This window comes from Astyanax mexicanus, chromosome 14 (genome assembly GCF_023375975.1).
Source record: "Astyanax mexicanus isolate ESR-SI-001 chromosome 14, AstMex3_surface, whole genome shotgun sequence".
Lineage (NCBI taxonomy): Eukaryota > Metazoa > Chordata > Actinopteri > Characiformes > Acestrorhamphidae > Astyanax > Astyanax mexicanus.
In genome coordinates, this window is record NC_064421.1 from 6,440,996 (window position 1) to 6,466,751 (window position 25,756).

The 25,756-nt window shown below is 39.8% G+C and overlaps 1 protein-coding gene across 1 annotated transcript in view; it reads right to left on the reverse strand.

The window, feature by feature from the left end:
* Positions 1-25,756, reverse strand: part of ism2a (isthmin 2a) — a 64,148-nt gene that overhangs the window by 15,698 nt on the left and 22,694 nt on the right. Inside the window, exons 2-4 of the mRNA XM_022673267.2 lie at positions 23,343-23,579; positions 16,690-16,975; positions 4,455-4,592 (exon numbers count right to left, since the gene is read on the reverse strand). Coding sequence (XP_022528988.1) covers positions 4,455-4,592; positions 16,690-16,975; positions 23,343-23,579 — 661 coding nt within the window. The remainder of the gene's footprint in view (positions 1-4,454; positions 4,593-16,689; positions 16,976-23,342; positions 23,580-25,756) is intronic.

Consider the following 25,756-nt stretch of genomic DNA (forward strand, 5'->3'; position numbering starts at 1 on the left):
TGCCTGTTATTATTACCACTCCAACGGATGTTTTTTGTGTCTCAGCGCTTGTAGATTCTGGGTCGGAGGGGAACTTTATCAGCCTGGATTTGGTGGAGGAGCACGCCATACCCACGAAAGTTCTCTCCAAGTCGATCTCCATCCATGCCATCGATGGAGAGACTGTACGCTCCAAACCTGTGACCCTGCAGACTCTTCCTCTCACCCTTCAAGCCAGCGCTCTACATGTGGAACAGCTCTCTCTCTATGTGCTCCCACGCACAGAACATCCACTGGTTTTGGGAGCGCCATGGCTAAAGACACACGACCCCGTCATTTCATGGAGCCTGGGAGACATCACTGCCTGGTCTCCTTTTTGTCGTGAGAACTGTTTATCTTTAATTTCACTCTCTTTGCAATCTACCTCTGTCGAAAGCCCTAATTCTGTAGATACCCCTGATATTCCCTCCGAGTACTATGATTTTTCTGATGTGTTTAGTAAAGCTAAAGCTACTGAGTTACCTCCGCATCGCCCCTATGATTGCTCTATTGATTTAATAGAGGGTTCTGTACTGCCCAAAGCTCGTGTGTACCCATTGTCTCGTGATGAGGAGAAGGCTATGGAAGAGTATGTTAGTGAAGCTCTTGCGCAGGGTTTCATTCGCCCATCCAAATCCCCAGTTGGTTCAGGTTTCTTCTTCGTGAAGAAGAAGGATGGGGGTTTGAGACCCTGCATAGATTACAGAGGCTTAAACGACATTACTAAAAAGTTCGCTTACCCGCTCCCGTTAATCCCAGCAGCTCTCGAACAGTTACGTAATGCCGTGTACTTCACCAAACTCGATCTCCGTAGCGCTTATAATCTCATTCGTATCAGGGAAGGTGACGAATGGAAAACGGCGTTTTCCACCACCAACGGCCACTATGAATACCTGGTCATGAGCTACGGTCTCGCTAACGCCCCAGCTATATTCCAGTCGTTTATGAATGACATATTTCGCGATCTCATTAATCACTCTGTTGTCCTTTTTATAGACGATATCCTTATCTATTCACCAGATCTCCCCACACACATTCAGCATGTCCGCCAAGTTCTCCAACGCCTGAGAGAACATAGTCTGTTTGCCAAAGCCGAGAAATGTGAGTTCCACACTCAAAGGGTCACATTTCTCGGCTACGTTATCAGTTCCTCCGGTGTCCTTATGGACGATGAGAAAGTAACTGCCGTTACTAATTGGCCAGTGCCCCAGACCATTAAAGAACTCCAGCGATTCCTTGGCTTCGCTAATTTTTATAGGCGGTTCATCCGTAACTTTAGCTCCATTGCTGCGCCCCTGACTGCTCTCACTAAGGGGGCTGCTAAAATCCTGAAGTGGTCAACCGAAGCAGATCGCGCTTTCAGTGAGCTGAAAGCTGCGTTCACTTCAGCCCCTGTACTTAAGCACCCTAATCCCGAGTTTCCCTTCGTAGTGGAAGTGGACGCTTCCGAATCGGGTGTTGGCGCGGTTCTCTCTCAGCGTAGTGGGTCGCCACCCAAATTGTTTCCTGTAGCCTTCTTCTCACGCAAGCTTTCCCCTGCGGAGCGTAACTATGGGATAGGGGATAGGGAACTTCTTGCTGTGAAATTAGCTCTAGAAGAATGGCGTCACTGGCTGGAGGGGTCCGTTCATCCGTTTACTGTGTATACTGATCACAAGAATTTGGAATACCTCCGCACGGCTAAGCGACTTAATCCGAGACAAGCACGTTGGTCTCTTTTTTTCTCTAGATTTAACTTCTCGATCTCGTTCCGTCCGGGAAACCGTAATACTAAAGCTGATGCGCTGTCCAGGGTTTACAGCACTGTGGACAGCGCATCCCAGCCCCAGGAGGCTGAACGCATTCTTCCTCCCTCTGTTCAGATCGCAACCATTCAATGGGAGTTAGACGATCAGATTCGCCAAAGTAACACTAATCAGCCCAATTCTGAGGACTGTCCTCAGGGTAAAACGTTCGTACCCGTTCAGTTTCGAGACAGGCTCATCACCTGGGCTCATTCCGCTTTGACCTCTGGTCATCCTGGTGTCACACGCACTTTACAATTACTCTCTGCCCGTTACTGGTGGGATTCTATGCGTGCTGATGTTCACTCTTTCGTTACCTCCTGCTCTGTCTGTGCGCAATGTAAAACGCCTAAAACCCTTCCAGCCGGTAAGCTACTACCTCTCCCTGTACCTGAGAGACCTTGGTCGCATATAGCGGTTGATTTTGTTACTGATCTGCCTGTATCTGAGGGTTATACTACAGTTCTCACTATTGTTGATCGTTTCTCTAGAGGGGTTAAATTTATTCCATTCCCAGCTCTGCCTACTGCCTTCCAAACTGCTCAAGCTATTTATATGCATGTATTTAGACACTTTGGTATCCCCGAAGATATTTTGTCTGACCGTGGTCCTCAATTTACTTCTCGTGTGTGGAAGGCATTTTTTGAACATCTCGGTGTACATGTCAGTCTCACTTCTGGGTTCCACCCTACATGTAATGGTCAATGTGAGAGGGTTAATCAGGAACTCGGGAAATTCCTCCGCACATACTGCTTCAAACATCCCACTGATTGGTCACAATACCTCGTCTGGGCTGAAATAGCACAAAACTCCCTAGTTAACACTACCTCTGGCCTCACCCCCTTTCAGTGTGTTCTGGGTTTTCAGCCTCCTCTAGCTCCTTGGACAGCGGTGTCCACTGATGTGCCGGCTGTGGATGAATGGATGAAGCGCAGTGAGCAGGTGTGGGAAGACACGCATCGTAAAGTCTCTGAGGTACTGCGCGTGTACAAGGAGCGTGCTGACAAGCACCGTGGTGACAACCCAGACTACCAACCAGGAGATCGGGTGTGGCTCTCTACCCGGGACTTTAGGTTTGAGGGTAGTTGTAGAAAGCTCCTGCCTAAGTTTATTGGTCCTCTTAAGATTTTGTCACGTATTAATGAAGTTACTTACAAGGTGGAGTTACCCCCTCAGTATCGTGTTAATAATTCTTTCCATGTATCTCTCCTCAAGCCTATGGTCCCGGGTCCGCTCGCTGACGCTGCACCGGCTGATGTTCCACCCGCGGCTGTGGAGGGGGAGGGGTCGTCCACGTATGCTGTCCGGGAGGTGCTGGATTCACGCAGACGTGGGGGTGTGCTCCAATACCTTATCGATTGGGAGGGGTATGGTCCGGAGGAGCGTTGTTGGGTGGCTGCCAAAGACGTGCTGGACCCTGCCTTGCTCGTGGAGTTTCATGCTCGTTTTCCTGGTAAGCCTGCTCCTAGGCCCCGTGGACGTCCCAAGCGTCCTCCGACCTCCTCTGCTCCAACTCGTCGGGTTTCTCGCTCTGGTGAGCCCCGTCTGTCTGGCACCTCCGCTCCGACACCTGCACCTCCCGCCGGTACTCCCTGTCCGCCGGGTGGTCGTCGCCGGGGTCGGCCCCGTTCTGCCTCCGCTCCGGTTCCTCAGGGGGAGGGTACTGTCATGTCTGGTGCTGAAAGCACGTCTGTGTCTCCCACATCCAGCTCTATCTGCGATTCTCACAGTAACAACTACAATACCCAGAACGCACCACTCCATGACACAACACACACTCCCGATCACATGACACGTCACATGACGCCACCAGGAAGTCCCGAGTACTGATTACTCAGTGTATTTAAGGACCATGCTCACGCTCACACCTCGCCGAGTATCTGTTTGGTATATCCTACAATACAAAGCGTTTCTCTTGCCCTTGCTATTTTCCGTGTATGATCTTGTTTTTGTTTTCTACCGACTTCGATTTTTGCCTGCTCCCTTGTGTTGGATTACCGTGTATGACCTGGACTGTTTATTGTACTTTGGATTTTTGCCTACCCTGTGATACTGCCTTTCCGTGTATGAACTCTGGACTGTCCTCCGTTTATGGTATGGTTTCTCTACACTGTGCATTTTTGGTATTGACCCTGTTTCTGTTGACTACCCCTGTTTACTCTATAACTTTAATAAAAGTTATTTTATTGTATCTGCACCAGTCTCCTTCCTGTCTGGCCCTGACAAGATATATATTTTTAATATACTTAATATATTAAATGTACTCTTTTGGAACTCAAGTGTATTTAGTATGTATTAAGTATATTTAGTGTGTATCTATGGTAGCTTAAGTATATTTTAATTGTAATTAAGCTACTTATGCAAACTTAAGTAGATTTAAGTCTATGTCTTGATATTGATGCACATATTGTGTACACCTTTTTGACACTGGGAAAAAAACACTAAAGTGCACTTTAAGCAGTGTTTGATGCCACTACAAACAATTGAAAGCATATTGCTTACAAATACATTTTATGGAAATACAAAGAAAATATATTTAATGTGTATTTTCATAAATTATATGACAGAAAATGTACTTTTAGTATCATTTCTTCTCACCAGGGCAAGCTTACACTAATACTTAAGCTCTTAAGAGTTGCGGCTGGGTCTCACCTGGGCAGCGCTGAAGTTCACACGTCCGGGACTCTGTAGCAGTGCAGGCGTATCCACACGAGCGGATCCTCTTCTGATTACCATGCCCACAGGAGACACTGCACGGCGACCAGTCACTCCACTCCTCCTCTTCATATTCTGCAGGGTTAGAACAAAACAACACACAGGATTACTAATCAATATAATCTATATTTTAAATAGATTCTATTTTTATTATAAATGTATATATTTAATTATAATTTTTCAAAGGCTCTGTATAGCATGTGACAGTTCAATTGTTCCTACTTTTCATTGTTTGAAGTAATCAGTATAGCACTTGATTCTTTATGTATTTGGTATATCATATATATACAGCTCTGTGAAAAAAGAGACCACTTATGAAAAATGATGAGTTTCTTTGATTTTACCAAATTAAAAACCTCTGGAATATAATCAAGAGGAAGATGGATGATCACAAGCCATCAAACCACCAAACTGAACTGCTTGAATTTTTGCACCAGGAGTGAGCAGCATAAAGTTATCCAAAAGCAGTGTGTAAGACTGGTGGAGGAGAACATGATGCCAAGATGCATAAAAACTGTGATTAAAAACCACCAGGGTTATTCCACCAAATATTGATTTCTGAACTCCTAAAACTTTATGAATATGACCTTGTTTTCTTTGCATTATTTGAGGTCTTGCAGCTCAGCCATTTCTCATTTTCTGCTAATAAATACTCCAAATGACAATTTTTTAATTTGGAATTTGTGAGAAATGTCAGTAGTTTATAAAATAAAACAACAATGTTCATTTTACTCAAACATAAACCTATAAATAGCAAAACTTAATGGAGAAACTGATTCAGAAACTGGTAAAGTTGTCTCTTGTTTTGTTCCAGAGCTGTATGTATATGCGGTACTATGCATATACATACAGAATTTTTTTTTTCACAATAAGAATTTTTTTTGGACATAATCCACAATTGTCCCAGATTTTTTTGCAATAAAAATATTATTCTCATTTTAAGACCAGATTTAAATGCCACTAACATAATGGTAATAAAATAGCTCAACAATAGCATGAAATTATACCTTTTTTTAAGGACAACAACATTTTAATTAAACATAGTTTGGTAAATATATACTCTTTCTCAGTTTTTGAAGCATTGGTCTGGTATTGCATTGAATGGCTAAAATACTGTTCACTGTTATATATGTGAACAAACATACAAATAAACACAACAGACATAGATATCACGATTTTCTAATATTATTGAGGATAATGTGATTATAATGACAGGCCTAATTATGTATTGTATACAATGTGTATATTGTATTGTAACCTATATCATATGCTATATTTGTCTGGACTTTATTACTGTATATAAAGAACATTATGCCAACCCTATTGTTCTGACCCTGCACTGCACTGTGATTAGCTATAAGATGTTCTATGAGTGCTAATATTGCATAATAATGGCCATAATAACCAAATGCAGGTTTCTTTAAACAAGCTTACGGGACTTTTTAAGACTCTTACAAGTGTGACACAAATTCGCAATGAATTGAACATGTTTATTATTGATAAATTACAATGATTTATACAAAAAAAATCACTGATCTTGACAAAACCACACTTTTTGAACAGTAAACACAGCTACCTAATGATATCGTACAGCTCTGACAAGTTCTAGGAATAACTCGCTTCTCGTTCAAAAGCTTCCCTTTTATCTTGTTTTATTGCCTATTTTACTGTTTTATTTTATTGCCTTTTTTATTATTTGGCTGTTAAAAACCTGATTAAACATCAAAACAGCCAACAGATGACTTGATTGCTAATATAACTCACAGTGACAGCTTTACTAAGGTTAAAGCCGATTGTTATAAAAGTGAGAGATCAAATTATGACAAAGCCAGGAGTCTAAAAGTGTATAATTACCCCGTCATTTCTCCTTTTTATCTGATTTTATTGGCATTTTATTGATTTATTTTAGAGCCAATTTTATTGTTTGACTGTTAAAAATCTTGATGAACCATTGAAACAGTCAGTAGGTGACTTAAATACTAATATAATTGACAGTGACAGCTTTGCTAAAGTTATAGCATATTGTTATATAAGTGAGAGATGAGATCAAATCCTGATGATGATGTCATAAGTCTACAAATATAGAATTATTCAATCATCACTTAGTTTTTCTTAGCTTTTTTTAAATATAACACTGTTTTAATGATTTTGCTTTATTCTAAACCAAGCGATATCTGTTGTATATCATCAAAAATGCCTTCAATTGCTTCTGACATATGTAGATATATTAATCCAGACCCAGATAACCCATCTGAGAAAGCTCTTCAGCTCTGCTGAAGCCACACCAGCACAAATCACAGGGAAAGGTGCCCAGAAGAACACCTGAGCTGAGGAGAGCTCCGTCCAAGCTTGTGTTTTTCTCTGGCTGCCTTTTGTTCCCACTCTTTAAACTGTGTACCTGCTGGTGTTTGAATGGCGAGCGCCGTTTGAAGTCCACTTCACAAGGCCGTAAAAAAACAGCTATAAAGAGCTCCTCTCGGCTCCGCTTCCACAGCAAGGCTAATGATGCGCAGCTAAATTAATATTGCATATTTCTCTCGAAAATATCATCTCACTAATGAACAGGATGTGGGCTCTGCTGGCAGGCCGGCCTTTTTGTTGTATTAAATACGTCAGTTGAGAGACAGAGGCGAGAGGCCGGCCAAGACAAACACTGCAGCGGGAAAGCAGGACCCAATAGCTCAGCTTTCAACCCAAAATTACGCTCTCCTCACCTACACAGTAAAAAATAAACCAACTAAAAATGATAAGTTTCTTTGATTTTACTAAATTGAAAACCTCTGGAATATAATCACGAGGGAGATGGATGATCACAAGCCATCAAACCAAACTGAACTGCTTGAATTTTTGCACCAGGAGTGAGCAGCATAAAGTTATCCAAAAGCAGTGTGTAAGACTGGTGGAGGAGAACATACCAAGATGCATGAAAACTGTGATTAAAAACCAGGGTTATTCCACCAAATATTGATTTATGAACTCTTAAAACTTCACGAATATGAACTTGTTTTCTCTGCAGCTTTTTTGATATTTCAGTCATTTCTCATTTTCTGCAAATAAATGCAAATAAATCTGAGTGTTGATAATGAGTCCAATAGCATTAGCTAATCTAGCTAGGGCTAAGTGCTAGCTCTTTCGCCGCTCATAGGCGAGTATATCAGACTGTAGTGTGCATGTTTACCATGCTAAAGCTACAAGCTACTCTATGTGGGACAGTGTAGGCCTTTCGGGCGGCATTAGCTGCTAACTGCAGCTAGCGCTAGAGGTTGGCTGCTAATGCTAATGCTAATGCTGCTGCACCCAGCCTTAGTAGAAATCTGGAAATTTAAGCTTACTGTAAATAAACGAAAGTGCTTTACTAACCTAAATAAACAGTTTTCAGGAGAGAAATCTTTGTAGATTAACATCCAGCACTCAATGAACTTTTAAAGATAAAATGTTTTTTTTAAAGAATTACAGTTTTGTTAACTTAGCTTATCTTAGAAGGAAAACATGGCGACATACTTGTTTCTTACTAGTGTCGCATAATGTGCCTCATGTATGAAAATAGACGTTTGGATAGTGCGCCTTATAATCTGAGTTGAGTTGTGAAGGTAAACCCATTTCAACCACCTAAAAAATCATCCACATCAATAAAGATATGTCTTCAGATTTTTTAGGTTTAGGGCCAGATTATCTCTTATTATAGCACGGTTAGTTCCAACCCTGCAATGTGATTGGCTGAGAGGTGTTCTGTGAGTGCCATTATCAGCCGGTAATGCACTGTAACCGAAGCTCTCCATGTATTACTTCGCCGCATACAGGTAACCTAGCAACGATGCAGCGCTTACAAACCAAACAGAGCAGCTACAAACAGAGCAGCAATGGAACTATTTTAACTGGCGGAGTGTTTATAACCAAACAAATCGTATTTTCTCGTCCTCTTTACCTCAAAATATTTTAATAAAAAGTGATAATGGAACTGTGGTATAATCGCATTAATACACTCGAGGTTTGTGCTATAACGTGTAATATTGGCCTGTGGCCTTGTGGCTACAGCCGCAGCACAGCAGTGCCTATATTACATGTTATAGCACACGCTCTTGTGTATTATTGCTTAATTATCTTAAAATTTGAGACAGAGAGGCCACAAGCATTAAAACTTTTTAAATGAACTCTAAACATGAACATGCATTAGCTGATGTTGATCGGGCTGCTGGTGCTTTGGCTGCTCTGCTGCTGGTTTCTGGCTGCAGGTTAATTGGGCTGGAGATACAGGAGCTCACTCAGACCCTCACGCCAAGGGAAACACAGCGAGGTGTTGATGACATGTCTGGCATGGTCAGATTTTTTTCTGCTTACTGTAACAGAGGAATGCCTGGACGCTTTCTGTATGGAAACATGAAGCTTTTCCAAACAGCAGTAAAAAACAAGCAGTTTGAGATTTCTCATCTACATTAACTCGTTACCAGCCATAGAGGTTTTTCTCATATAACCCACTCTGACTTTTAAACATGGGGTGACGTTTACTATGACATTCCTAAAGTCATGGGATAGCAGTATATAAATTAATCAGGGGAAAGCCTGGGAATGCCCACACATGCAAAGCAACGTGAATTATGGGAGTTGTAGTTTCAGAGGCATACCTTGGCTGTCCAATGAAAAACAAGACAATTTTTAGTTTACTACATAATTTGAACACACAAGCTGACCCTTACACTGTGCCAAAATTTATTGATGAATGGACCAAAAGAAATATTTAAAAATGACCTGAAATAAACTATTTTTACATGTATGTATTGGGAGGTGTTATCGTATGAGTGAGACTGAACACTGGTCAGCATGCTCATGGCAAGGCAATTTAAATTATGGGAATTGGAGTTTCCGAAGCAAATTTACAAAAGCATATCCTGATGTAATTACAGCAAATAAATAAATAAATTCCTCATTTCCATCTGGCAGATGTTCTCTCGAGGACTATGACTTCAATTTTTTTTTTTTAAGAATAAAACTACATGCAAAATATTTTACATAATATAATACTTTTTATTTATTTATTTAATTGTTTAACGTATATTTGCATAAACATGCACCTATTTTAGTTTATTTATTTACTGATGTACATTTATTTATTGTATAAAATGTGTTTAATACAGTAATTTAAAGAAACAAAAGATTTTGTTTTGAAAGAGAAACATTTAACATAATATAATAATTTTTATTGATTTACTTATGTATTTATTTAATGGTTTTAAACATAAATGTACATAAACATACACTATTTTAGTTTATTAATTTACTGAGGTACATTTATTTATAATTTAAAATGTGTTTGATACAGTTATTGTATAAAAACAAATTATTTTGTATTAATATGTTTTCATATTAAAAGTACAAGCTGAGTATTTTACATAATATAAAATGTTTTATCTATTTATTTATTTATTTATTTAATTGTGTTGACATATATTTACAAAAAAAACCTACATTGTTTTAATTGATTTATTCACTTATGTACATGTACATATTTATTATCTAATTTAATATAATTAGTTTAATACAGTTATTTCATATTACAAATATATTTTTTATAAAGAACAGGAAGAAAGTATTCTAGAAGAAATGTAACACACAACAACACCGCAACACAGCTTTTTTTTAACACATAGTAAATCATTGTAATGAGTAATGGGTTAAAATGAACAAACACAAACAGTCTGAAAGTGTATCTGGATGCAGTAAAGTAGAGGGTTAACTACACTGTAGTCCAGGCTTCCCAGAAGGAGGCCATGCCCTGCCCTCTCCCAGGCCACCATGCTGCTCCTGACCAGGCCCTGATTCTGCGGCTGGCCGTAATTACAGGAAAACCTTACATTACTAAGTGTCTGGAGATTATTCCTGAGCCACATCATTAATAACACAGCTCCTTTACCCTCCTGGCTTCTGCATTCGGGCTTGTTTGTACACAGTCGGGTCCTTTATGTTAAGTAGGATAATTAGATGAGCTGTAGAGCATGCAGTGGACCCTCTGAGGTGAGGGGGAGGCAGAATTAACCCTATAGTAAGCACACAGTAAGTATGCCTATACTGCACAGTAATGGTCTTTGGGTGGGGGCTGTTGACCACACCACCCTCTGTAATGGCGTTTGGGGAACGCGGTGTTTAGGTGGGGAAACGAAGCTGTAGGGTCTGTGGTATGCAGCATCAATCACGCCGGGGTGGTACGCCTCAAATGAGAGGAGGTAACCTTTGATGAAATTGCTGATGGAACTGATATGACTATAAATGCCGCTTTTGACGCAACACAGTGTAAGCCAAGCTTTCTGGTCGGGAACACTGTAATTTCAACGCTTTACCAAGGATTTCACTCAGCCTGACTTCTCACTCAGCTACTTCAACTACTGTACCAGCAGAGGATCAGATTCCTTAACTTTCCTTTTTACAATATCCTTTTAAAAGACTTTCAAAAAGTCATTTTAGTCTGTCTCTGTCATGGTAAAACCTCTTATCTTATTTTTAAATCATTAATAAACATGAATCGCGCAGTTGTTTCTTTACACTGTATCAAACTTTATGGTACAATGTGCCTTAATAACTTTTTTTCACATTAACAGTCATTTAAGACAGTGTTTCTTTCTGAGCCGATGTATCAGAACTGAGTCGCTGCGCTTTCCTCCAAGAGCGCTGTGATGCTATTTGGCAATGCTGCATCAGCAGCAGCTCAAAAATAGGTGGAGTGTGTCTTCACATGTATCAGAGGAGGCATGTGCTAGTCTTTACTCCAATTGTGTTGTGGCATCACCAGTGATGGGGGATATACTGCTGAGTAGAGCTTAGACCTGGCCCATAAACATGGGTCATTATGAGCCAGAGTCCAATTTAAGAGCAATGCAACCTATTTTTAAACACCGTTTTTTTTTTTTTTTTTACTTTGCTATTTTGTAATTATCACGCCATAGTTTTTTTTTTTTATAAAACAAAAATAACATTAAAAACAGATGCCTACATCACTCTAACGGGAGTTTTGTGTGACACATTACAATGCAATCCAATTTATTGTAATGTTACATCACTACAGCTATATAAACAATATTTTCTCTTTCAGAAAAGACAACTCTAGACCCTTAGCAACTGAAACAAAAAGAAAGGAAAGTGTAAATGCTGGGCATCAGATTAGTAGAGAGCTCTGAAAAGTGCCGCAAATTCCTCAGCGAGTTTAAAGTGTGTGGACCGTGAGAAGGACAGCAGAGCGGCGGCAGGCCGGAGAGATGAAAAGAAGAGCAGAGGCCTTGTCGGGCCAATCTGCCGTCTGATTGAACACAAATATTAGTTGTTTAGCCAGTGGAGAGGCCCCACACTGCTATTAGCAAGCCAAAGAGCTTCTAAATGCAGCGCATTCCCAGGCAATATTGTCAACTTCAAAGAGGACACAAAGGCCTGATGCTTGAGTGCCCACTGTTAGTAATGTAGGCCAGACTGAGCCCCACATAGTCTCCCCTACTGTCACAGACAGGCCTGCAAAAACCCTGTTAAAGAGTTTGGAGGATGTTTGGAGGATGAACAGATATATAAATGTCCTCATGTGGAGGTGAACGTAAATCAGTGGTGTGAAAAAGTATTTGCCCCCTACAGATTCCTTTTGTTTTTGCTTTTTTGTCATAGTGATATTTTTCCGATTATCCAAAAAATACCTTATAAGACTAAGATAACCTGAGTAAATATGAAAAAGCACTTTTGAAATGATAATTTTATTTAGTAACGGAAACAACTATCCAAACCAATCTAGTCCTGTGTGACACACTTGGCAGCAACGACTCCAATCAAGCTTTACCAATAACTGGCAATGAGTCTTTCACATCCCTGGGGAGGAATTTTGGTTTTAATTCAGACACATTAGAAGGCTTTTGATCATAAATGGCCTGTTTAAGATCAGGCCACTCCAAAACCTTCATTGTGTTTTTTTTAAGCCATTCAGAGGTGGACTTGTTTGTGTGCTTTGGGTCACTGTCCTGCTGCAGAACCCAAGTACGCCTGAGCTTGAGGTCACAAACAGATGTCTGATAGACTGCAGCAACAACCCAAATTATAATAGTGCTTTGTGGTGGTTTTCTATCCAGTGGGGTCTTGAGTATTGAAGAACAGGGTGAACGGAGAATAATAATAAAGTATACAGAGAAACAGATACATGACTAAAGTTTGTAATTATTTTAGAAATATATAGTGCTCCTATCAATGTTCAGTGGAGCTGATGAATGGGATAGCGAATAAATAAACAAGGAAATAGTAATAATGGTAGTACCAATAATTGTCCTGGATGGCTTGCACTTTGGAACAATTAATTCTGAATTAAAAATATGCGAAAATTTGTCTGTCTGTGAGCTGAATCTCTAGAACAGGGGTGTCCAAACTTTTTTTGTTGGGGGCCAGAAGGAGAAATATATTTGAAGTCACGGGCCACACTCTGTAATAAAACAAATAATGAAAAATACCACTTTAAATAATACTTTTTTCCTGATTATTTCATTTACTCACCATTTTACTTGACTTACTATCTTTATCTTTGACAGTGTTGTGTAAACTAAGATTTTTCAAATTGATGTTTAATTTCATGATGTCTCTTAATATTAAACTCCTTAATTACAGCAACTTTTAGACTCTTTGGCCCGTTTTTCTGCACTAGAAATGCGCACTCTCTCCGCTTTTAGATCTCTTTGCCCCGTTTTTCTGTGCTAGAAATGCGCACTCTCTCCGCTTTTAGACTCTTTGCCCCGTTTTTCTGTGCTAGAAATGCGCACTCTCTCCGCTTTTAGATCTCTTTGCCCCGTTTTTCTGTGCTAGAAATGCGCACTCTCTCCGCTTTTAGATCTCTTTGCCCCGTTTTTCTGTGCTAGAAATGCGCACTCTCTCCGCTTTTAGACTCTTTGCCCCGTTTTTCTGCGCTAGAAATGCGCACCCTCTCCGCTTTTAGACTCTTTGGCCCGTTTTTCTGCGCTAGAAATGCGCACCCTCTCCGCTTTTAGACTCTTTGCCCAGTTTTTCTGCGCTAGAAATGCGCACCCTCTCCGCTTTTAGACTCTTTGGCCCATTTTTCTGCGATAGAAATGCGCACCCTCTCAGCTTTTAGACTCTTTGCCCTGTTTTTCTGCGCTAGAAATGCGCACCCTCTCCGCTTTTAGACTCTTTGGCCCATTTTTCTGCGATAGAAATGCGCACCCTCTCAGCTTTTAGACTCTTTGCCCTGTTTTTCTGCGCTAGAAATGCACACCCTCTCCGCTTTTAGACTCTTTGGCCCAATTCTGACACCTAGCGTTCAAACTTTGAAACTTATATTATAAAACCCACATTATAACAGTGGGCCAACTTTCGTTCTATTTCTAAAATACCTCGCGGGATTGCTCCAAAAAGGAAACGGGCCGCAAATGGCCCGCGGGCCGTAGTTTGGACACCCCTGCTCTAGAGAATGTAGGCCACGCCGCAAGACAATGACCCTAAGCACACAAGTCGTAAGAGTAATGAATGGTTAAAGATTAACTACATTAATGTTATTGAATAAAAAGTCAACTTTTTGACCTTATTAGATAATAGAAATATTATTGAAGGACCTGAAGTCAAAGGCAGCTCAAGGCAGTTCAAACAGATGAAGCTGTTTTATACGGAGGAATGGGCTAAAATTCCTCTAAGCTGATATGCAGGACTAATCAACAGTTACTACAAATATCAATTCACAAACACAGGTCCTTCTCCAAGCCTCCTCCTGTACAGAATACAAAAACACAGACGAAGATAGGCAAAAAAATCACGACTTTGATGTATGTCACCACTAACAACTTTAATAATGTAGGCTATAAATCAGGATACAGCACTTTTGGGGCTGGTTTTCTATTTACTACTGATAGGCATCAGAAGAAAGTCTGAGAGACTGGCGACAGCAATGGCATGTTTATAAAGCGGTTCTCGAGTGCAACCTCAAAACATAAATCATGTCAGGACTACAGAGGAGGCTGGGGCCTATGCTGATGTTTCAATCTAGGGGAGGAAATTGGTTTAACAAAAACACTTTCGGAGCAGCTCAGTGCGTACGAGCTCCAGTTTTAGAAGCACAAACAGGAACGCCTGCTGTTTCTGATAGCAAGCCTCAAAAGTCTTCTCAAATTCTCACTGTTTTTTATTGTGTTTTAAAGGAAAGAGGCTGTTTTCACACATTTCACCACATTTCATTTTGCTGTGTATAAATGAACCACCATTAGCATGTAGCCATAAGCCAAAAATGCAATACACAGGCTCGGCTAATACTAATACAGAAATATTTTACCTCAGAAGTTGGATGTCAGAGCTGGTATTAAAAGTACTGCATTCCAGTTAAAACCTTATTCCATCTGTGAAGCACGGGGGTGGTAGTATCAATGATTGTCCAGGATGGCTTGCCATCATGGAACAGTTAATTCTGAATTATGTCAGCAAATTCTAAAGGAAAATGCCAGAAAAACTGTCTGTCTGTGAGCTGAAGCTTAGAGAATGTAGGCCACGCAGCAAGACAATGACCCCAAGCACACAAGTCGCTTTACTAATGAATGGTAAGTTCAAAGTTAAACCTTTGGATAAGTTCACCCTTTTAAAAAAGAAAATTAAAAAAACAGTTCGCTAAAGATTTAAAGATTTGGAGTTTACCCCCCAACGGTTTGATATCCATTTTCTAATGTTTTATGGCAAAACCTGCCAAAAAATGTCCAACTTTTTATGTCCGATGTTATCTGTGTCAGAGTTGTCCCATGTTAGCATTGTTAGCGGACCCAAATTGGTAACAATTAAACACAAAAAGAATGTGTCCACAGGAAGAAGGACAAGTAAGACTGCATGTAATTCAATAACACACTAATAGACAGAAGTTCAGACATTCCTCGTTCAGAGAGTCCTCGACTCCACTCTTTCATTCACAGCACATGTAAGCACTGTCGTAAAAACAGCCTTTTTCCATCTGCGTAACACAGCTAAGATTAGACGGTCCCTCTCTCAATCAGCTGCTGAGCTCCTCATTCACGCATTCATCTCCAGCAGGGTAGACTACTGCAACGCCCTATTGGCTGGCATTACCTCTTCTTCTGTCCACAAACTCCAAATGATTCAAAACTCTGCTGCTCGGTTGCTCACCTACACTCGCACTCACGATCACGATCACATCACACCTGTTCTTCAAGATCTTCACTGGCTTCCTGTTAAACACCGGATTCACTTTAAGATTCTCCTACTTACCTATAAAGCCTTCTTCATCCCTACAAACCTTCCCGCTCTCTCAGATCCTCTACTGCTGGGCTTCTAAATGTCCCGTCATCCAATCGTCGTAGTTTCGGTGATCGGGCTTTCTCCAGGATCGCTCCCCGACTATGGAATTCTCTTCCAACTGCAGTTAAGCTATCTCCCACTCTTCCCATATTTAAATCAAATCTTAAAACTCATCTATTCTCTCTTGCTTATGGTCTCTCTTCTGCTTAACATTATGTTTGATCTCACATACTATAGTACTGCTGAGTTGGAGCTCCACTGTAAATGTTGTACCTGTATTGTCTGTGTATTGTATATCTGTATCTTTGTACCAATAATTGTAAGCGTCTTTGGGTTTTAGAAAAGCGCTATATAAAAATAAAGTATTATTATTATTATTCCCAGATGAAAATCTGATTTGCACCAAATCAAATAAAATGCTGTATTTTTCACATATTCTGCTTAAATTATATGCTCAGTCAGAATTTAAATGTGTAGAGTAGTCCCTAATCAATAAAATGTACTACAATAAATGGACGAAAGAATTGGGATGCAAGTATTTTGGGTTTATTTGTTGTTTCTTTAGTTGTTATAAGTGTCATAAAGCTTTGATACTAATTTTGTTGGAGTGATTGTCTCTACTATAGATTTATGTGTATTGCTGTGAGGATTTGACTGTATTTAAAGCATTAGAGTTAGAATCATCTTAACATCCTCAAATGACTTTCCCAAAAAGTATTGACTGGATCTTCAGCATTCTAGAGAACACAGGTCCACTGCTCTACAGTTAAATGCTATCGGCTTTATACCACTCTAGCCAATGACTGGCATGGTTTCTCTGTTGGCAATCTATTGGCAATACTATTGGCTGAATTCAATCCAAACCATCAAGCCCAAACCATGCTAAAATAATGGTAATACCATAAACACTTCTTACCATAATTATCCATGGAGTCCCAGCCTTTCCATCGCCTCCCCCAGTCCATGCCAACCCCACTCAGAAGGGAATCTTCTCCATCATAGTTGAGGTCTTCACCGTTCTCTTCAAGACTGGCCTGACCTGGGCTTTCCTCGCTCGAGTCATGGTACTCCCAGAAGAGCGGCCAGAAGAGCTTCTTGTGGCCCAGCCATTCCTCGGAGCTCAAAGACCAGTCGTTCCTTCCTTCTTTAGCCAGGTCCATCTCCACCTCCATCTGAGGGTCATCCACGACTTCGATGGTTACCTGAAAGAGGGCAGAGAAAGTTTTAAGAGTTCAGAAATCAATATTTGCTAGAATAACCCTGTTTTTAATCACAGTTTTCATGCTTCTTGGCATCATGTTCTCCTCCTTCATCAGTCTTACACACTGCTTTTGGATAACTTTATGCTGCTTTACTCCTGGTGCAAAACTTCAAGCAGTTCAGCTTGGTTTGATGGCTTGTGATCATCCATCTTCCTCTTGATTATATTCTAGAGGTTTTTAATTTGGTCAAATCAAAGTAACTCATTATTTTTAAGTGGGCTCTTATTATGTCCCAATTAGTAATGCCAAACACTGACAGACGTTAGACAGTGTTATGTGTGCGGTTGTTTCCATGACGCATAATGATATAAAAGTGCTACTAAACTATATAATCCTGCTACAGGGGAAGTGGGTATGGGCATTGGACCTGTCCCCAACAGAAATTGGTGTATGGTCCCATCACTGACCCTGGTGGGCATCCATATGGATGGTGGACCCAATGTGTAACCTTTGGACAAATGTTTCTTGTTCTTAATTGGGCTAACCATACAGGCCCTTCATTGAGTGTGGGTTTCTGGGGTCACCACAGATTCTGACTACATTCTCAGAGACGCAGTCTGTCAAACTGGTCTAAACTGGCCTAAAATCATCATCTTAAAAATGTCCAGAACATCAGTGGTCACCTAAGGAACAGGCCGAGTGGGAATATAAGGGATTTTTAGATGTTTTAAAGGCCTTACGGAAGAGTGCAGGGAAGTATTTTCAATGATGCTGACTGTCAGAATGGTCAACATACAGCTCATAAACCCAAACATGAAAGACCCATGGCACTGTCTCCATCATCCCCAGATCTCCAGAGGATGTTTTCATGGTGACAGGTTTATGTTTTGGCGTGCCCTGGCTTGCAGTATCTGCAGGGTGATAGAGAAGTTCCAGCCATCGGCCCAGCAGGCCTAGACAAAGAGCTGCTGTTTATATTCCTCCCAACGTAACAATCTGATGGCTGTAGCAGCTGTTTATAAAGACGCCATGCTGTTTAGCAGGGTGATTAAGCTACTGTTGCCACGCCCATTACATTAGTCAGCCCTGTCCTCTTTTGCCCCTTCTTTTTTTGGGAGCATTTTCATCTCCTCACATATTTCCAAAACATGGTGTTGAGTGTGTGTTGGTTTCACATATAATACGATGATAAAATATGATGGTATGACACAGAAAAAACTACATTTTGCATCTAAATATAAATGCATAGTGTTATTTTGTCAACCTAAATCAATAAAAGTTTGCAACAGTATGCTTTTCTGACTTCAATGTGTTAAAGGCTGTAAGAGCAAGTTACAAAAACTCTCAGTATTAGCTTTAAGTTTTGGGTTATTTTTTAGGGTTTAAAATTAATAGTTAAAACCAGCATCACTTGTTAACCCCAGAATTATTTATTAGAGATACAAAAATAATCAGCGCGTTTTGGCACTCAGGCCTTTATCAGGGTTAAAAGACAAAAGTTAATAACATTCCAGCTTTTAAAACACACATGATTACAAAACAACCAATGGAAACACTCTAAGTATTGAAGGTCACATGATTAGCCAATGAGAGGCTGACAGCTCAATTACACAGAGGAACCACTTCCACCTAAAACTTCTTAAAAGTCCTTCTGAAATTCACAAACACAGTTAGTAAACCATTTAAAAAAATAGTATTTGAGGGTTTAATAAGTGATTTGTGTGGGTTATTATAGTACTATATATAGTATTATAGTAATAGTACTTAGTTGCTGTGCATCTACTGTTTAAAGCATAATTCATCCTCCTGGTGTTGGGTTGAAGGATGGATAAGGGTCTCCATCTTTTGGCCACCATTATATGAGGGAACCACTGCTTCTTTGGTGGTGGGTTTTTATGCTTTCTCTCTTAAGTGGTAATGGTAAGTAATGCTACAGTATAAGAAATATATATATTAAAAGAGTCCATGAAAATAAACACTGTGGAGAAAATTAAAATAGTTTATTTGAGTTATTTTAAATGAACATTTTTGGGTTGTTCTACCTGTGTTTTACCTGAGTGTTACATAGAGTTTTAAAATGCATAATTCTGTCCTCAAAGCAGTCTATTTTTATTTTTTTGGCTATTTACTGTGGGATAAGTTAATATGTATATCCAAAATAATCTGCACTTTAGTATTTTGCCAGATTTTGTGCTGCATTGCATCATTTTTTGATACGTAATTTATTTTGTACATATTTTTTAAAATAGATAGAATATTATCACAATACTCTATAGTCTATAATATTGTTATAACCACTACTCTACAGTGTTGAGTTAACTCTTGTGGTAGAGTAATTTTTACACAGAAGCGGTTTGGACCATATGTTATCCTGGACAGTGTTAACTGTAGTTTTACTGTAAACCATGTGAGCAAAGCTTAGAGCTGCAGATCTGATATTCCTCCAGAATCCACACTCCACCGTATGTCTGATGAACATCATAAGCAGGTCACTGGAGCTTTTAAATCTTCTGAGATCACATGGTTCTCGCTCAAGAAATCAATCAAAACCGGCTCCAGCAAAATAAACTTTGCTTTAAAAAAATGATCCAGTCCTGCAGAAGAAAATGACTGAACATCTCCAGCACCTTCAGCCGGGTTCAGTCTGGATCCTCAGGGATATTCATTGGAGAGAGCTGCACTGCATCACGTTTGGCTTCAGTTCAACCTAAATGGAGAACGAATTTCTTAGCCTCGTGGCTCCAAACGATTCAGTGTTCAGGAATAAGTCATGCCTTTGGATGGCAAGTGAAGAGTGCCATCTATCATCTTTTCGGCTCGTGTTAACTCCCCTGTCCTTGAGAACTCTTATAACATTATTATAAGTGTGCGATACGATAAAAAAGGCATAAATCCTCCCACACTTAGCGAAGGTTACTGCTTAAAGGAAAGACACATAAAAAACAAAACAGCTTTGTCTGGTATGTATGGAGGATGGACCATTCCCACTTGGACGACTTCAGCTTTTTCCCCTGTTATAAAAGAAAATTTGGATACCAGAGTTCTCCTGTGTATTTTTTCCCTGAAGTCTAACTTCATTTCCTCTCAGATCCTGATGCACATATAAACTTAATAAGAGTACTAAAAATAAAAAAGGACCTTTCTGTATTTCAATCTGCGGCTAAACATAGACACCGGCCTTTCACCTTTTTACAACCACAAATTAGAAAAGGTTGGGACAGAATGGAAAATACGAAAAAAAATATATAAAATAAAATTGCAGACAGTATTAGGGCTGCCACTATAATCTGAAAATCGCTGTTCAAATCCCAGTCATGCAGCTTGCCATAAGCTGCCGGAGCCCCGGGAGAGCACAATTGACCTTTTGATCTCTCTGGGTGGGTAGATGGCACTATTTCCCCTCATCACTCCTAGGCTATGGTGATGTGGATCAGCACAAGGCTGCGTCTGTGAGCTAATGTATCAGAACCGAGTCTGTGATGCTACTTAGTAATGCTGCATCAGCATGTGAAGTCAGGCGGATTCTGACTTCACATGTGTCGGAGGAGGCATGTGCTCCTTGTGATGTAGCATCACTTTTAATAGGGGATATAGCGCTGAGTAGCAGCTGAATAGTGGGACAGTTTAAATAGACAAATTGGGAGAAAAACTAAAGAAAATTTTATTAATACACATCTATTCCTGCATTTAGGTGTTCTTATCAGGGGAGCTGGTAACTTCCAGTTTCAAAGGCTGGTAACTCTAATAAACTTATCCTGTATAACAAAGGTAAGCCTTATTCTTCCTTTCTTGGGGTGGTCCTGATGAGTGCCAGTTTCATCATAACATTTTAATGCTCTTAGCGACTGCACTTGAGGATACTTTCAAAGTTTTTGTTTTAAAGATTTTTTTCCTTACTTAGTTGAGTGGTTCTTGCTTCTCATGATCTAGATTAGAACATTACTCAAATATTCACTATTCACTGTATACCTGTAACTCTACCTCTTCACTACTTTACTTTAACTGATGCTCTCAAACACATTAAGAGACAAGAAATTCAAGTAATTAACCCTTGATGATTTCAGCACAGCTGTTAACTTTAAGTCTGATCTTCAGACTCTACCTCATAAAACTGACTGAGAAAATGGCAAGATGTGCAAAACTGTCTAATCTAAGCAAGAGTTGCTACCTTAAAGAATCTAAAAAATAAAAATATTTTGGTTTGTTTAACACTTTTTTGTTTACTGTACTAAATATGCAATATGCCTCTATGCTTTGACTTCATTATTAATCTGCAATTTAGAACATTTTAAAATTATTAAAGATCTCTGAATTTAAGGTTTGTCCAAACCTTTGACTGAAATATTAAATATCTTGGGTTTATACTGTCTGCAATTAAATTAAACTCAAAGTAAATGTAGGAAACCCTGTGCTGTATTTTGTAAACGCATTTTCCATACTGTTGCAGCGTTTTCAGATTTGGGGTTATATAAACTCTGAAGCGAGGTTTGAGCAGGACGGCTGTGCTGTGCTTCTTCAGCGTAAAGATTTCACCTCGGGGTAATTTAAGAGGCCTCTTTGCTTAAGAACAGCTGTGACACAGCCAATAAGCGCACAGAAATCCCACTCCCTTCTGCAATCATAGCGGCACACTCTATAATAACAATATGAAACAATGCATAGGTTAATTACATGCACCATAAAGCTTTGCCAAGTAAAATTAATCCATTTCTACAGCTCACTACCAGTTGATTTAGGGTTCAGAGAGGTGGGAAATCCACAGCGCTGGGCACTGTCACACAGCTACACACATTTGTTATAACATATATGCCTCTCAATGTCAACACTGCTGTTTAGACGGGAACCCAAGCCAAGATACACAGACCGACTACAAAGAAAAGCCCCCGAACTACAAAGAACATTCCCACAGCCCAAGCTGCAAAATGATTGATCTAGTTTGATTTTTCTTCCTATTGGAAGTTTTATAGCTCTCCAGTAAACAGAGCTCATGCTTATTTAAACAGTATTTATGTACAGTAAAAAGCCCAGGACAACTAGTGCAAGTTATTACAGTAAAATGTGAGCCAATCGACACTAAAGCTCCAAAAGATAAAAAAAAAAAATCTGGGTCTAGTCTTCTTCTGGTCTTTGACAGCCTTCTACAGTATGGTTAATCTCACACTTCTCTCCCAGTTCTGATCTAAAGGTTCTGTTTAATCTCATTTCTTTCATCACAATTCTCCCTCATTTATTTGTAGCTGCATTCTAGTGAGGAGAATGGGTTCCTTTAAGCTGTGGTTCCTTGCAGTGATTATTCTTCGTGTTCTCACAGAGTTTCGCCTTGAGTTTTTCAGTTATTTCTTTATTTTTTCTATATATTCTTTATTTACTCATCAAAGAAAGTATTTTTCAAGTCTCACCCAAAATGATTAAATACTCCTGCAGTTTTAATAGGATCTTAGTATCTTATGAAAAAAATACAAAGAAAATACAAAGTAAAGTAAAATATTCTTTGTGCTATCTCCTGATAAGCGCACAAGTAAATAATGATTAAAATCTCAGAACACACAGTATTTTAAAAGCAACCCAGATAGCAAGTATACGTTGGCTCAACGTCATTGTATATGTTGGCATGACATTGGCCATTCACGTCGGTTCAACATCATTTTGGCCAGTGGGCCACCATTGGCCTGAAATTGGGTGCCAACCAGTGTTTGATGCTGGGACTACGTTGGCCTGACGTTAAGTGTTTGACAATGTCTATATTTGTTGGCCTGCTGTTGGGTGCCAACCAATGTTTGATGTTGGGCCTACATTGGCCTGAAATTGGGTGCCAACCAGTGCTTGATGCTGGGACTACGTTGGCCTGATGTTGAGTGTTAACCAATGTTTGACAATTTCTATCGTTGCTTGACACTGGGCCTATGTTGGCCTGCCATTGGGTGTCTACCATTGCTTGACATTGGGTGCCAACCAATGTTTGATGCTGGGACTATGTTGGCCTGACGTTGGGTGTCAACCAATGTTTGATGCTGGGACTACATTGGCCTGAAATTGGGTGCCAACCAGTGTTTGATGCTGGGATTACATTGGCCTGACCTTGGCTGCCAACCAGTGCTACGTTGGTCTGATGTTGAATGTTAACCAAAGTTTGACAATGTCTATCGTTGCTTGACACTGGGCCTATGTTGGCCTGCCGATGGGTGTCTACCATTGCTTGATGTTAGGTGCCAACCAGTGTTTGATGCTGGGACTACGTTGGCCTGACGTTGAGTGTTAACCAATGTTTGACCATGTCTATCGTTGCTTGACACTTTTCCAGCAGGACTGTTTTCATGAATGAGACCTCAGTTTAAGGCTAAACCTAACCCTAAACCTAATCATTTACCTGGATATTGGGATTCTGGGATCCCAGGTCAGCATTGGCGAGGTCTGGAAAGTTCTTCAGGTCTAAGATAAACGGCTCCTCTTCCTCAGGAGGAGGTTTAGGCAGGACTCCTTCTGAGCGAAGCTGCGACCATCTCCGCCTGTGTCGACGTGGAGGCGAGCGACTCCTCAGCTGGTTCTGCTGCTGGAGCTCCGCCAGCGTCCGCCGGACATCTACAGATCCAGCCTGTCCTCCAGTCTGAGGAGATACACAACAATCATCATTAATCATCCCAGGCTGTATCAGCTGGTTACTCACAGATAGTTGGGAGACGTTACAAATATAACATCAAAATTGAAATAAATTTTAACTGTACATATTATTATTGCACAAATACAAGTACAATATAACAATCATTTTTATAATTCAGCATTTATTTAGACACTGTGCATCGGTTGTTGGTGTTTACAAGCTCTCTAAATTAGTCCCATTCTTTCTGTTTTATTAGTGCTGGCATCACTATTATATATAATAAAATATTACAGAGTACATTTGAGTCCTATATCAATTAAATGTCAAAAAAATGCACTGTTTAAGTAAGCATAATCAAATTAAATGCAAAAGGCAAGGCAATGCAAAGCAAGGCAAGGCAAGACACGACAAGACACAACAAGGCAGGGTAAGGCAAAACAAGACAAAACAAGACACAACATGACAAGTCCAGACAAGACGTGAAAAGTCAAGACATTACTCGAAAAGAACAAGACAAGACAAAAAACAAGACAAGCTAAGCCAAGTGAAGACACAACAAGACATGACAAGAAAAGCCAATTCAAGAAAAGATACGGCAAGACAAGACAAGACACAACAAGGCAAGGCAAGCCAAGACAAGACATAACATGAAAAGACAAGACAAGACAAGACAAGAAACGCCAATTCAAGAAAAGCCAAGACAAGTCAAGACACAACAAGACAAGACAAGACATGAAAAGACAAGACAAGCCAAGCCAAGTCAAGACACAACAAGACAAGACAAGACACAAAAAGATAAGCCAAGACAAGCCAAATCAAGACACAACAAGACACAAAAAGATAAGCCAAGACAAGCCAAGTCAAGACACAACAAGACAAGACAAGACACAAAAAGATAAGCCAAGACAAGCCAAATCAAGACACAAAAAGATAAGCCAAGACAAGCCAAGTCAAGACACAAGAAGACAAAACACAAGAAGACAAGACAAGACATGAAAAGACAAGTCAAAACACACCAAGCCAAGCCACGAAAAGCAAAGCCAAGAAAAGAAAAGATTAGACAAGACAAGACAAAACAAGACATATGTCAAGACAAGACATAATATTTTACACTTGTCATAAATACAAAAAGAGCAGTAGTGACAACAAATATTTGTTTTCTTCAAAAAAAAGTATTTAAAGGTCTTACTACTAGATTCTAAAGTATTGTAAGGATCTGACTGCATTCAGCCACAAGATCTTTGGTGAAATCATGAATTTGCACTCACTGATCAGAAACCTCATGCACCTCATCCCCAACTCAGTCCCTGGAAGTATTAAATGGAGTACATTATTCTCAGCTCCACTGCTCCACAACTCAACGCTGGGGGCTTTATACCCCTCTAGCACCTCTACACCTGGCATTAGGGATGGCTCCAACAGGTTCATGCTCTAGTAGTATTGCTCAAGCCTTTCAAACAGCTCCAGTAGTAAATCTGTCTCAGCCACTGTTCGCTCTTCATTACGGGTCATTATGGGTCTGGATGTGAATCTGTGGAAAGCTGCCCTGTGCCTGTGTGTACAGTAAACAGCACTGTACAATAAAGCTGAACATGGATTAACTGCTCCTTTACGTCTCTAAAGAACAGGCAGAATATCTCCTAAAGCAATTATACCATGCATGTGAGGAAGGTTAGGAGATCAGTCATACTCCAACACCATATCAAATCTATACAGCTGTGACCCCGCAGTCTCACAGAAAAAAGGCCTGGCTTTCAAATAAACCCATCTGGAGTGAAATGTCTACCACATGACAGCATATCAGGTGGATTTTGCAGAGGGATTAGTGGAATTATGTCAATAATCTTTCCACTGTATGGCTTAAACAAGGCCTGTGCCCTGGACTCTGGATGAAATGAGTCTAAACCCTGAGGAATATATATATATATATATATTTATATAGGAAAAGCGAGACTTCCTGTAAATAAAAATGCCCTATTGTTTTATACATGATAAAATCTTTATCATTTTTTAAATGACAATAAAATATCCATATATTGATGAGTTGTATTCTTTCTTGAAAGTAGCATATTTTGTATTTGTTTTGTAAATTACTGTGAAGCTTTAAAGGTATTTTTGTGTATAATTTTTATTTATTTAATTATTTTTAAATAACCAAAATAGTCTTGGTAAGTTACTGTTAT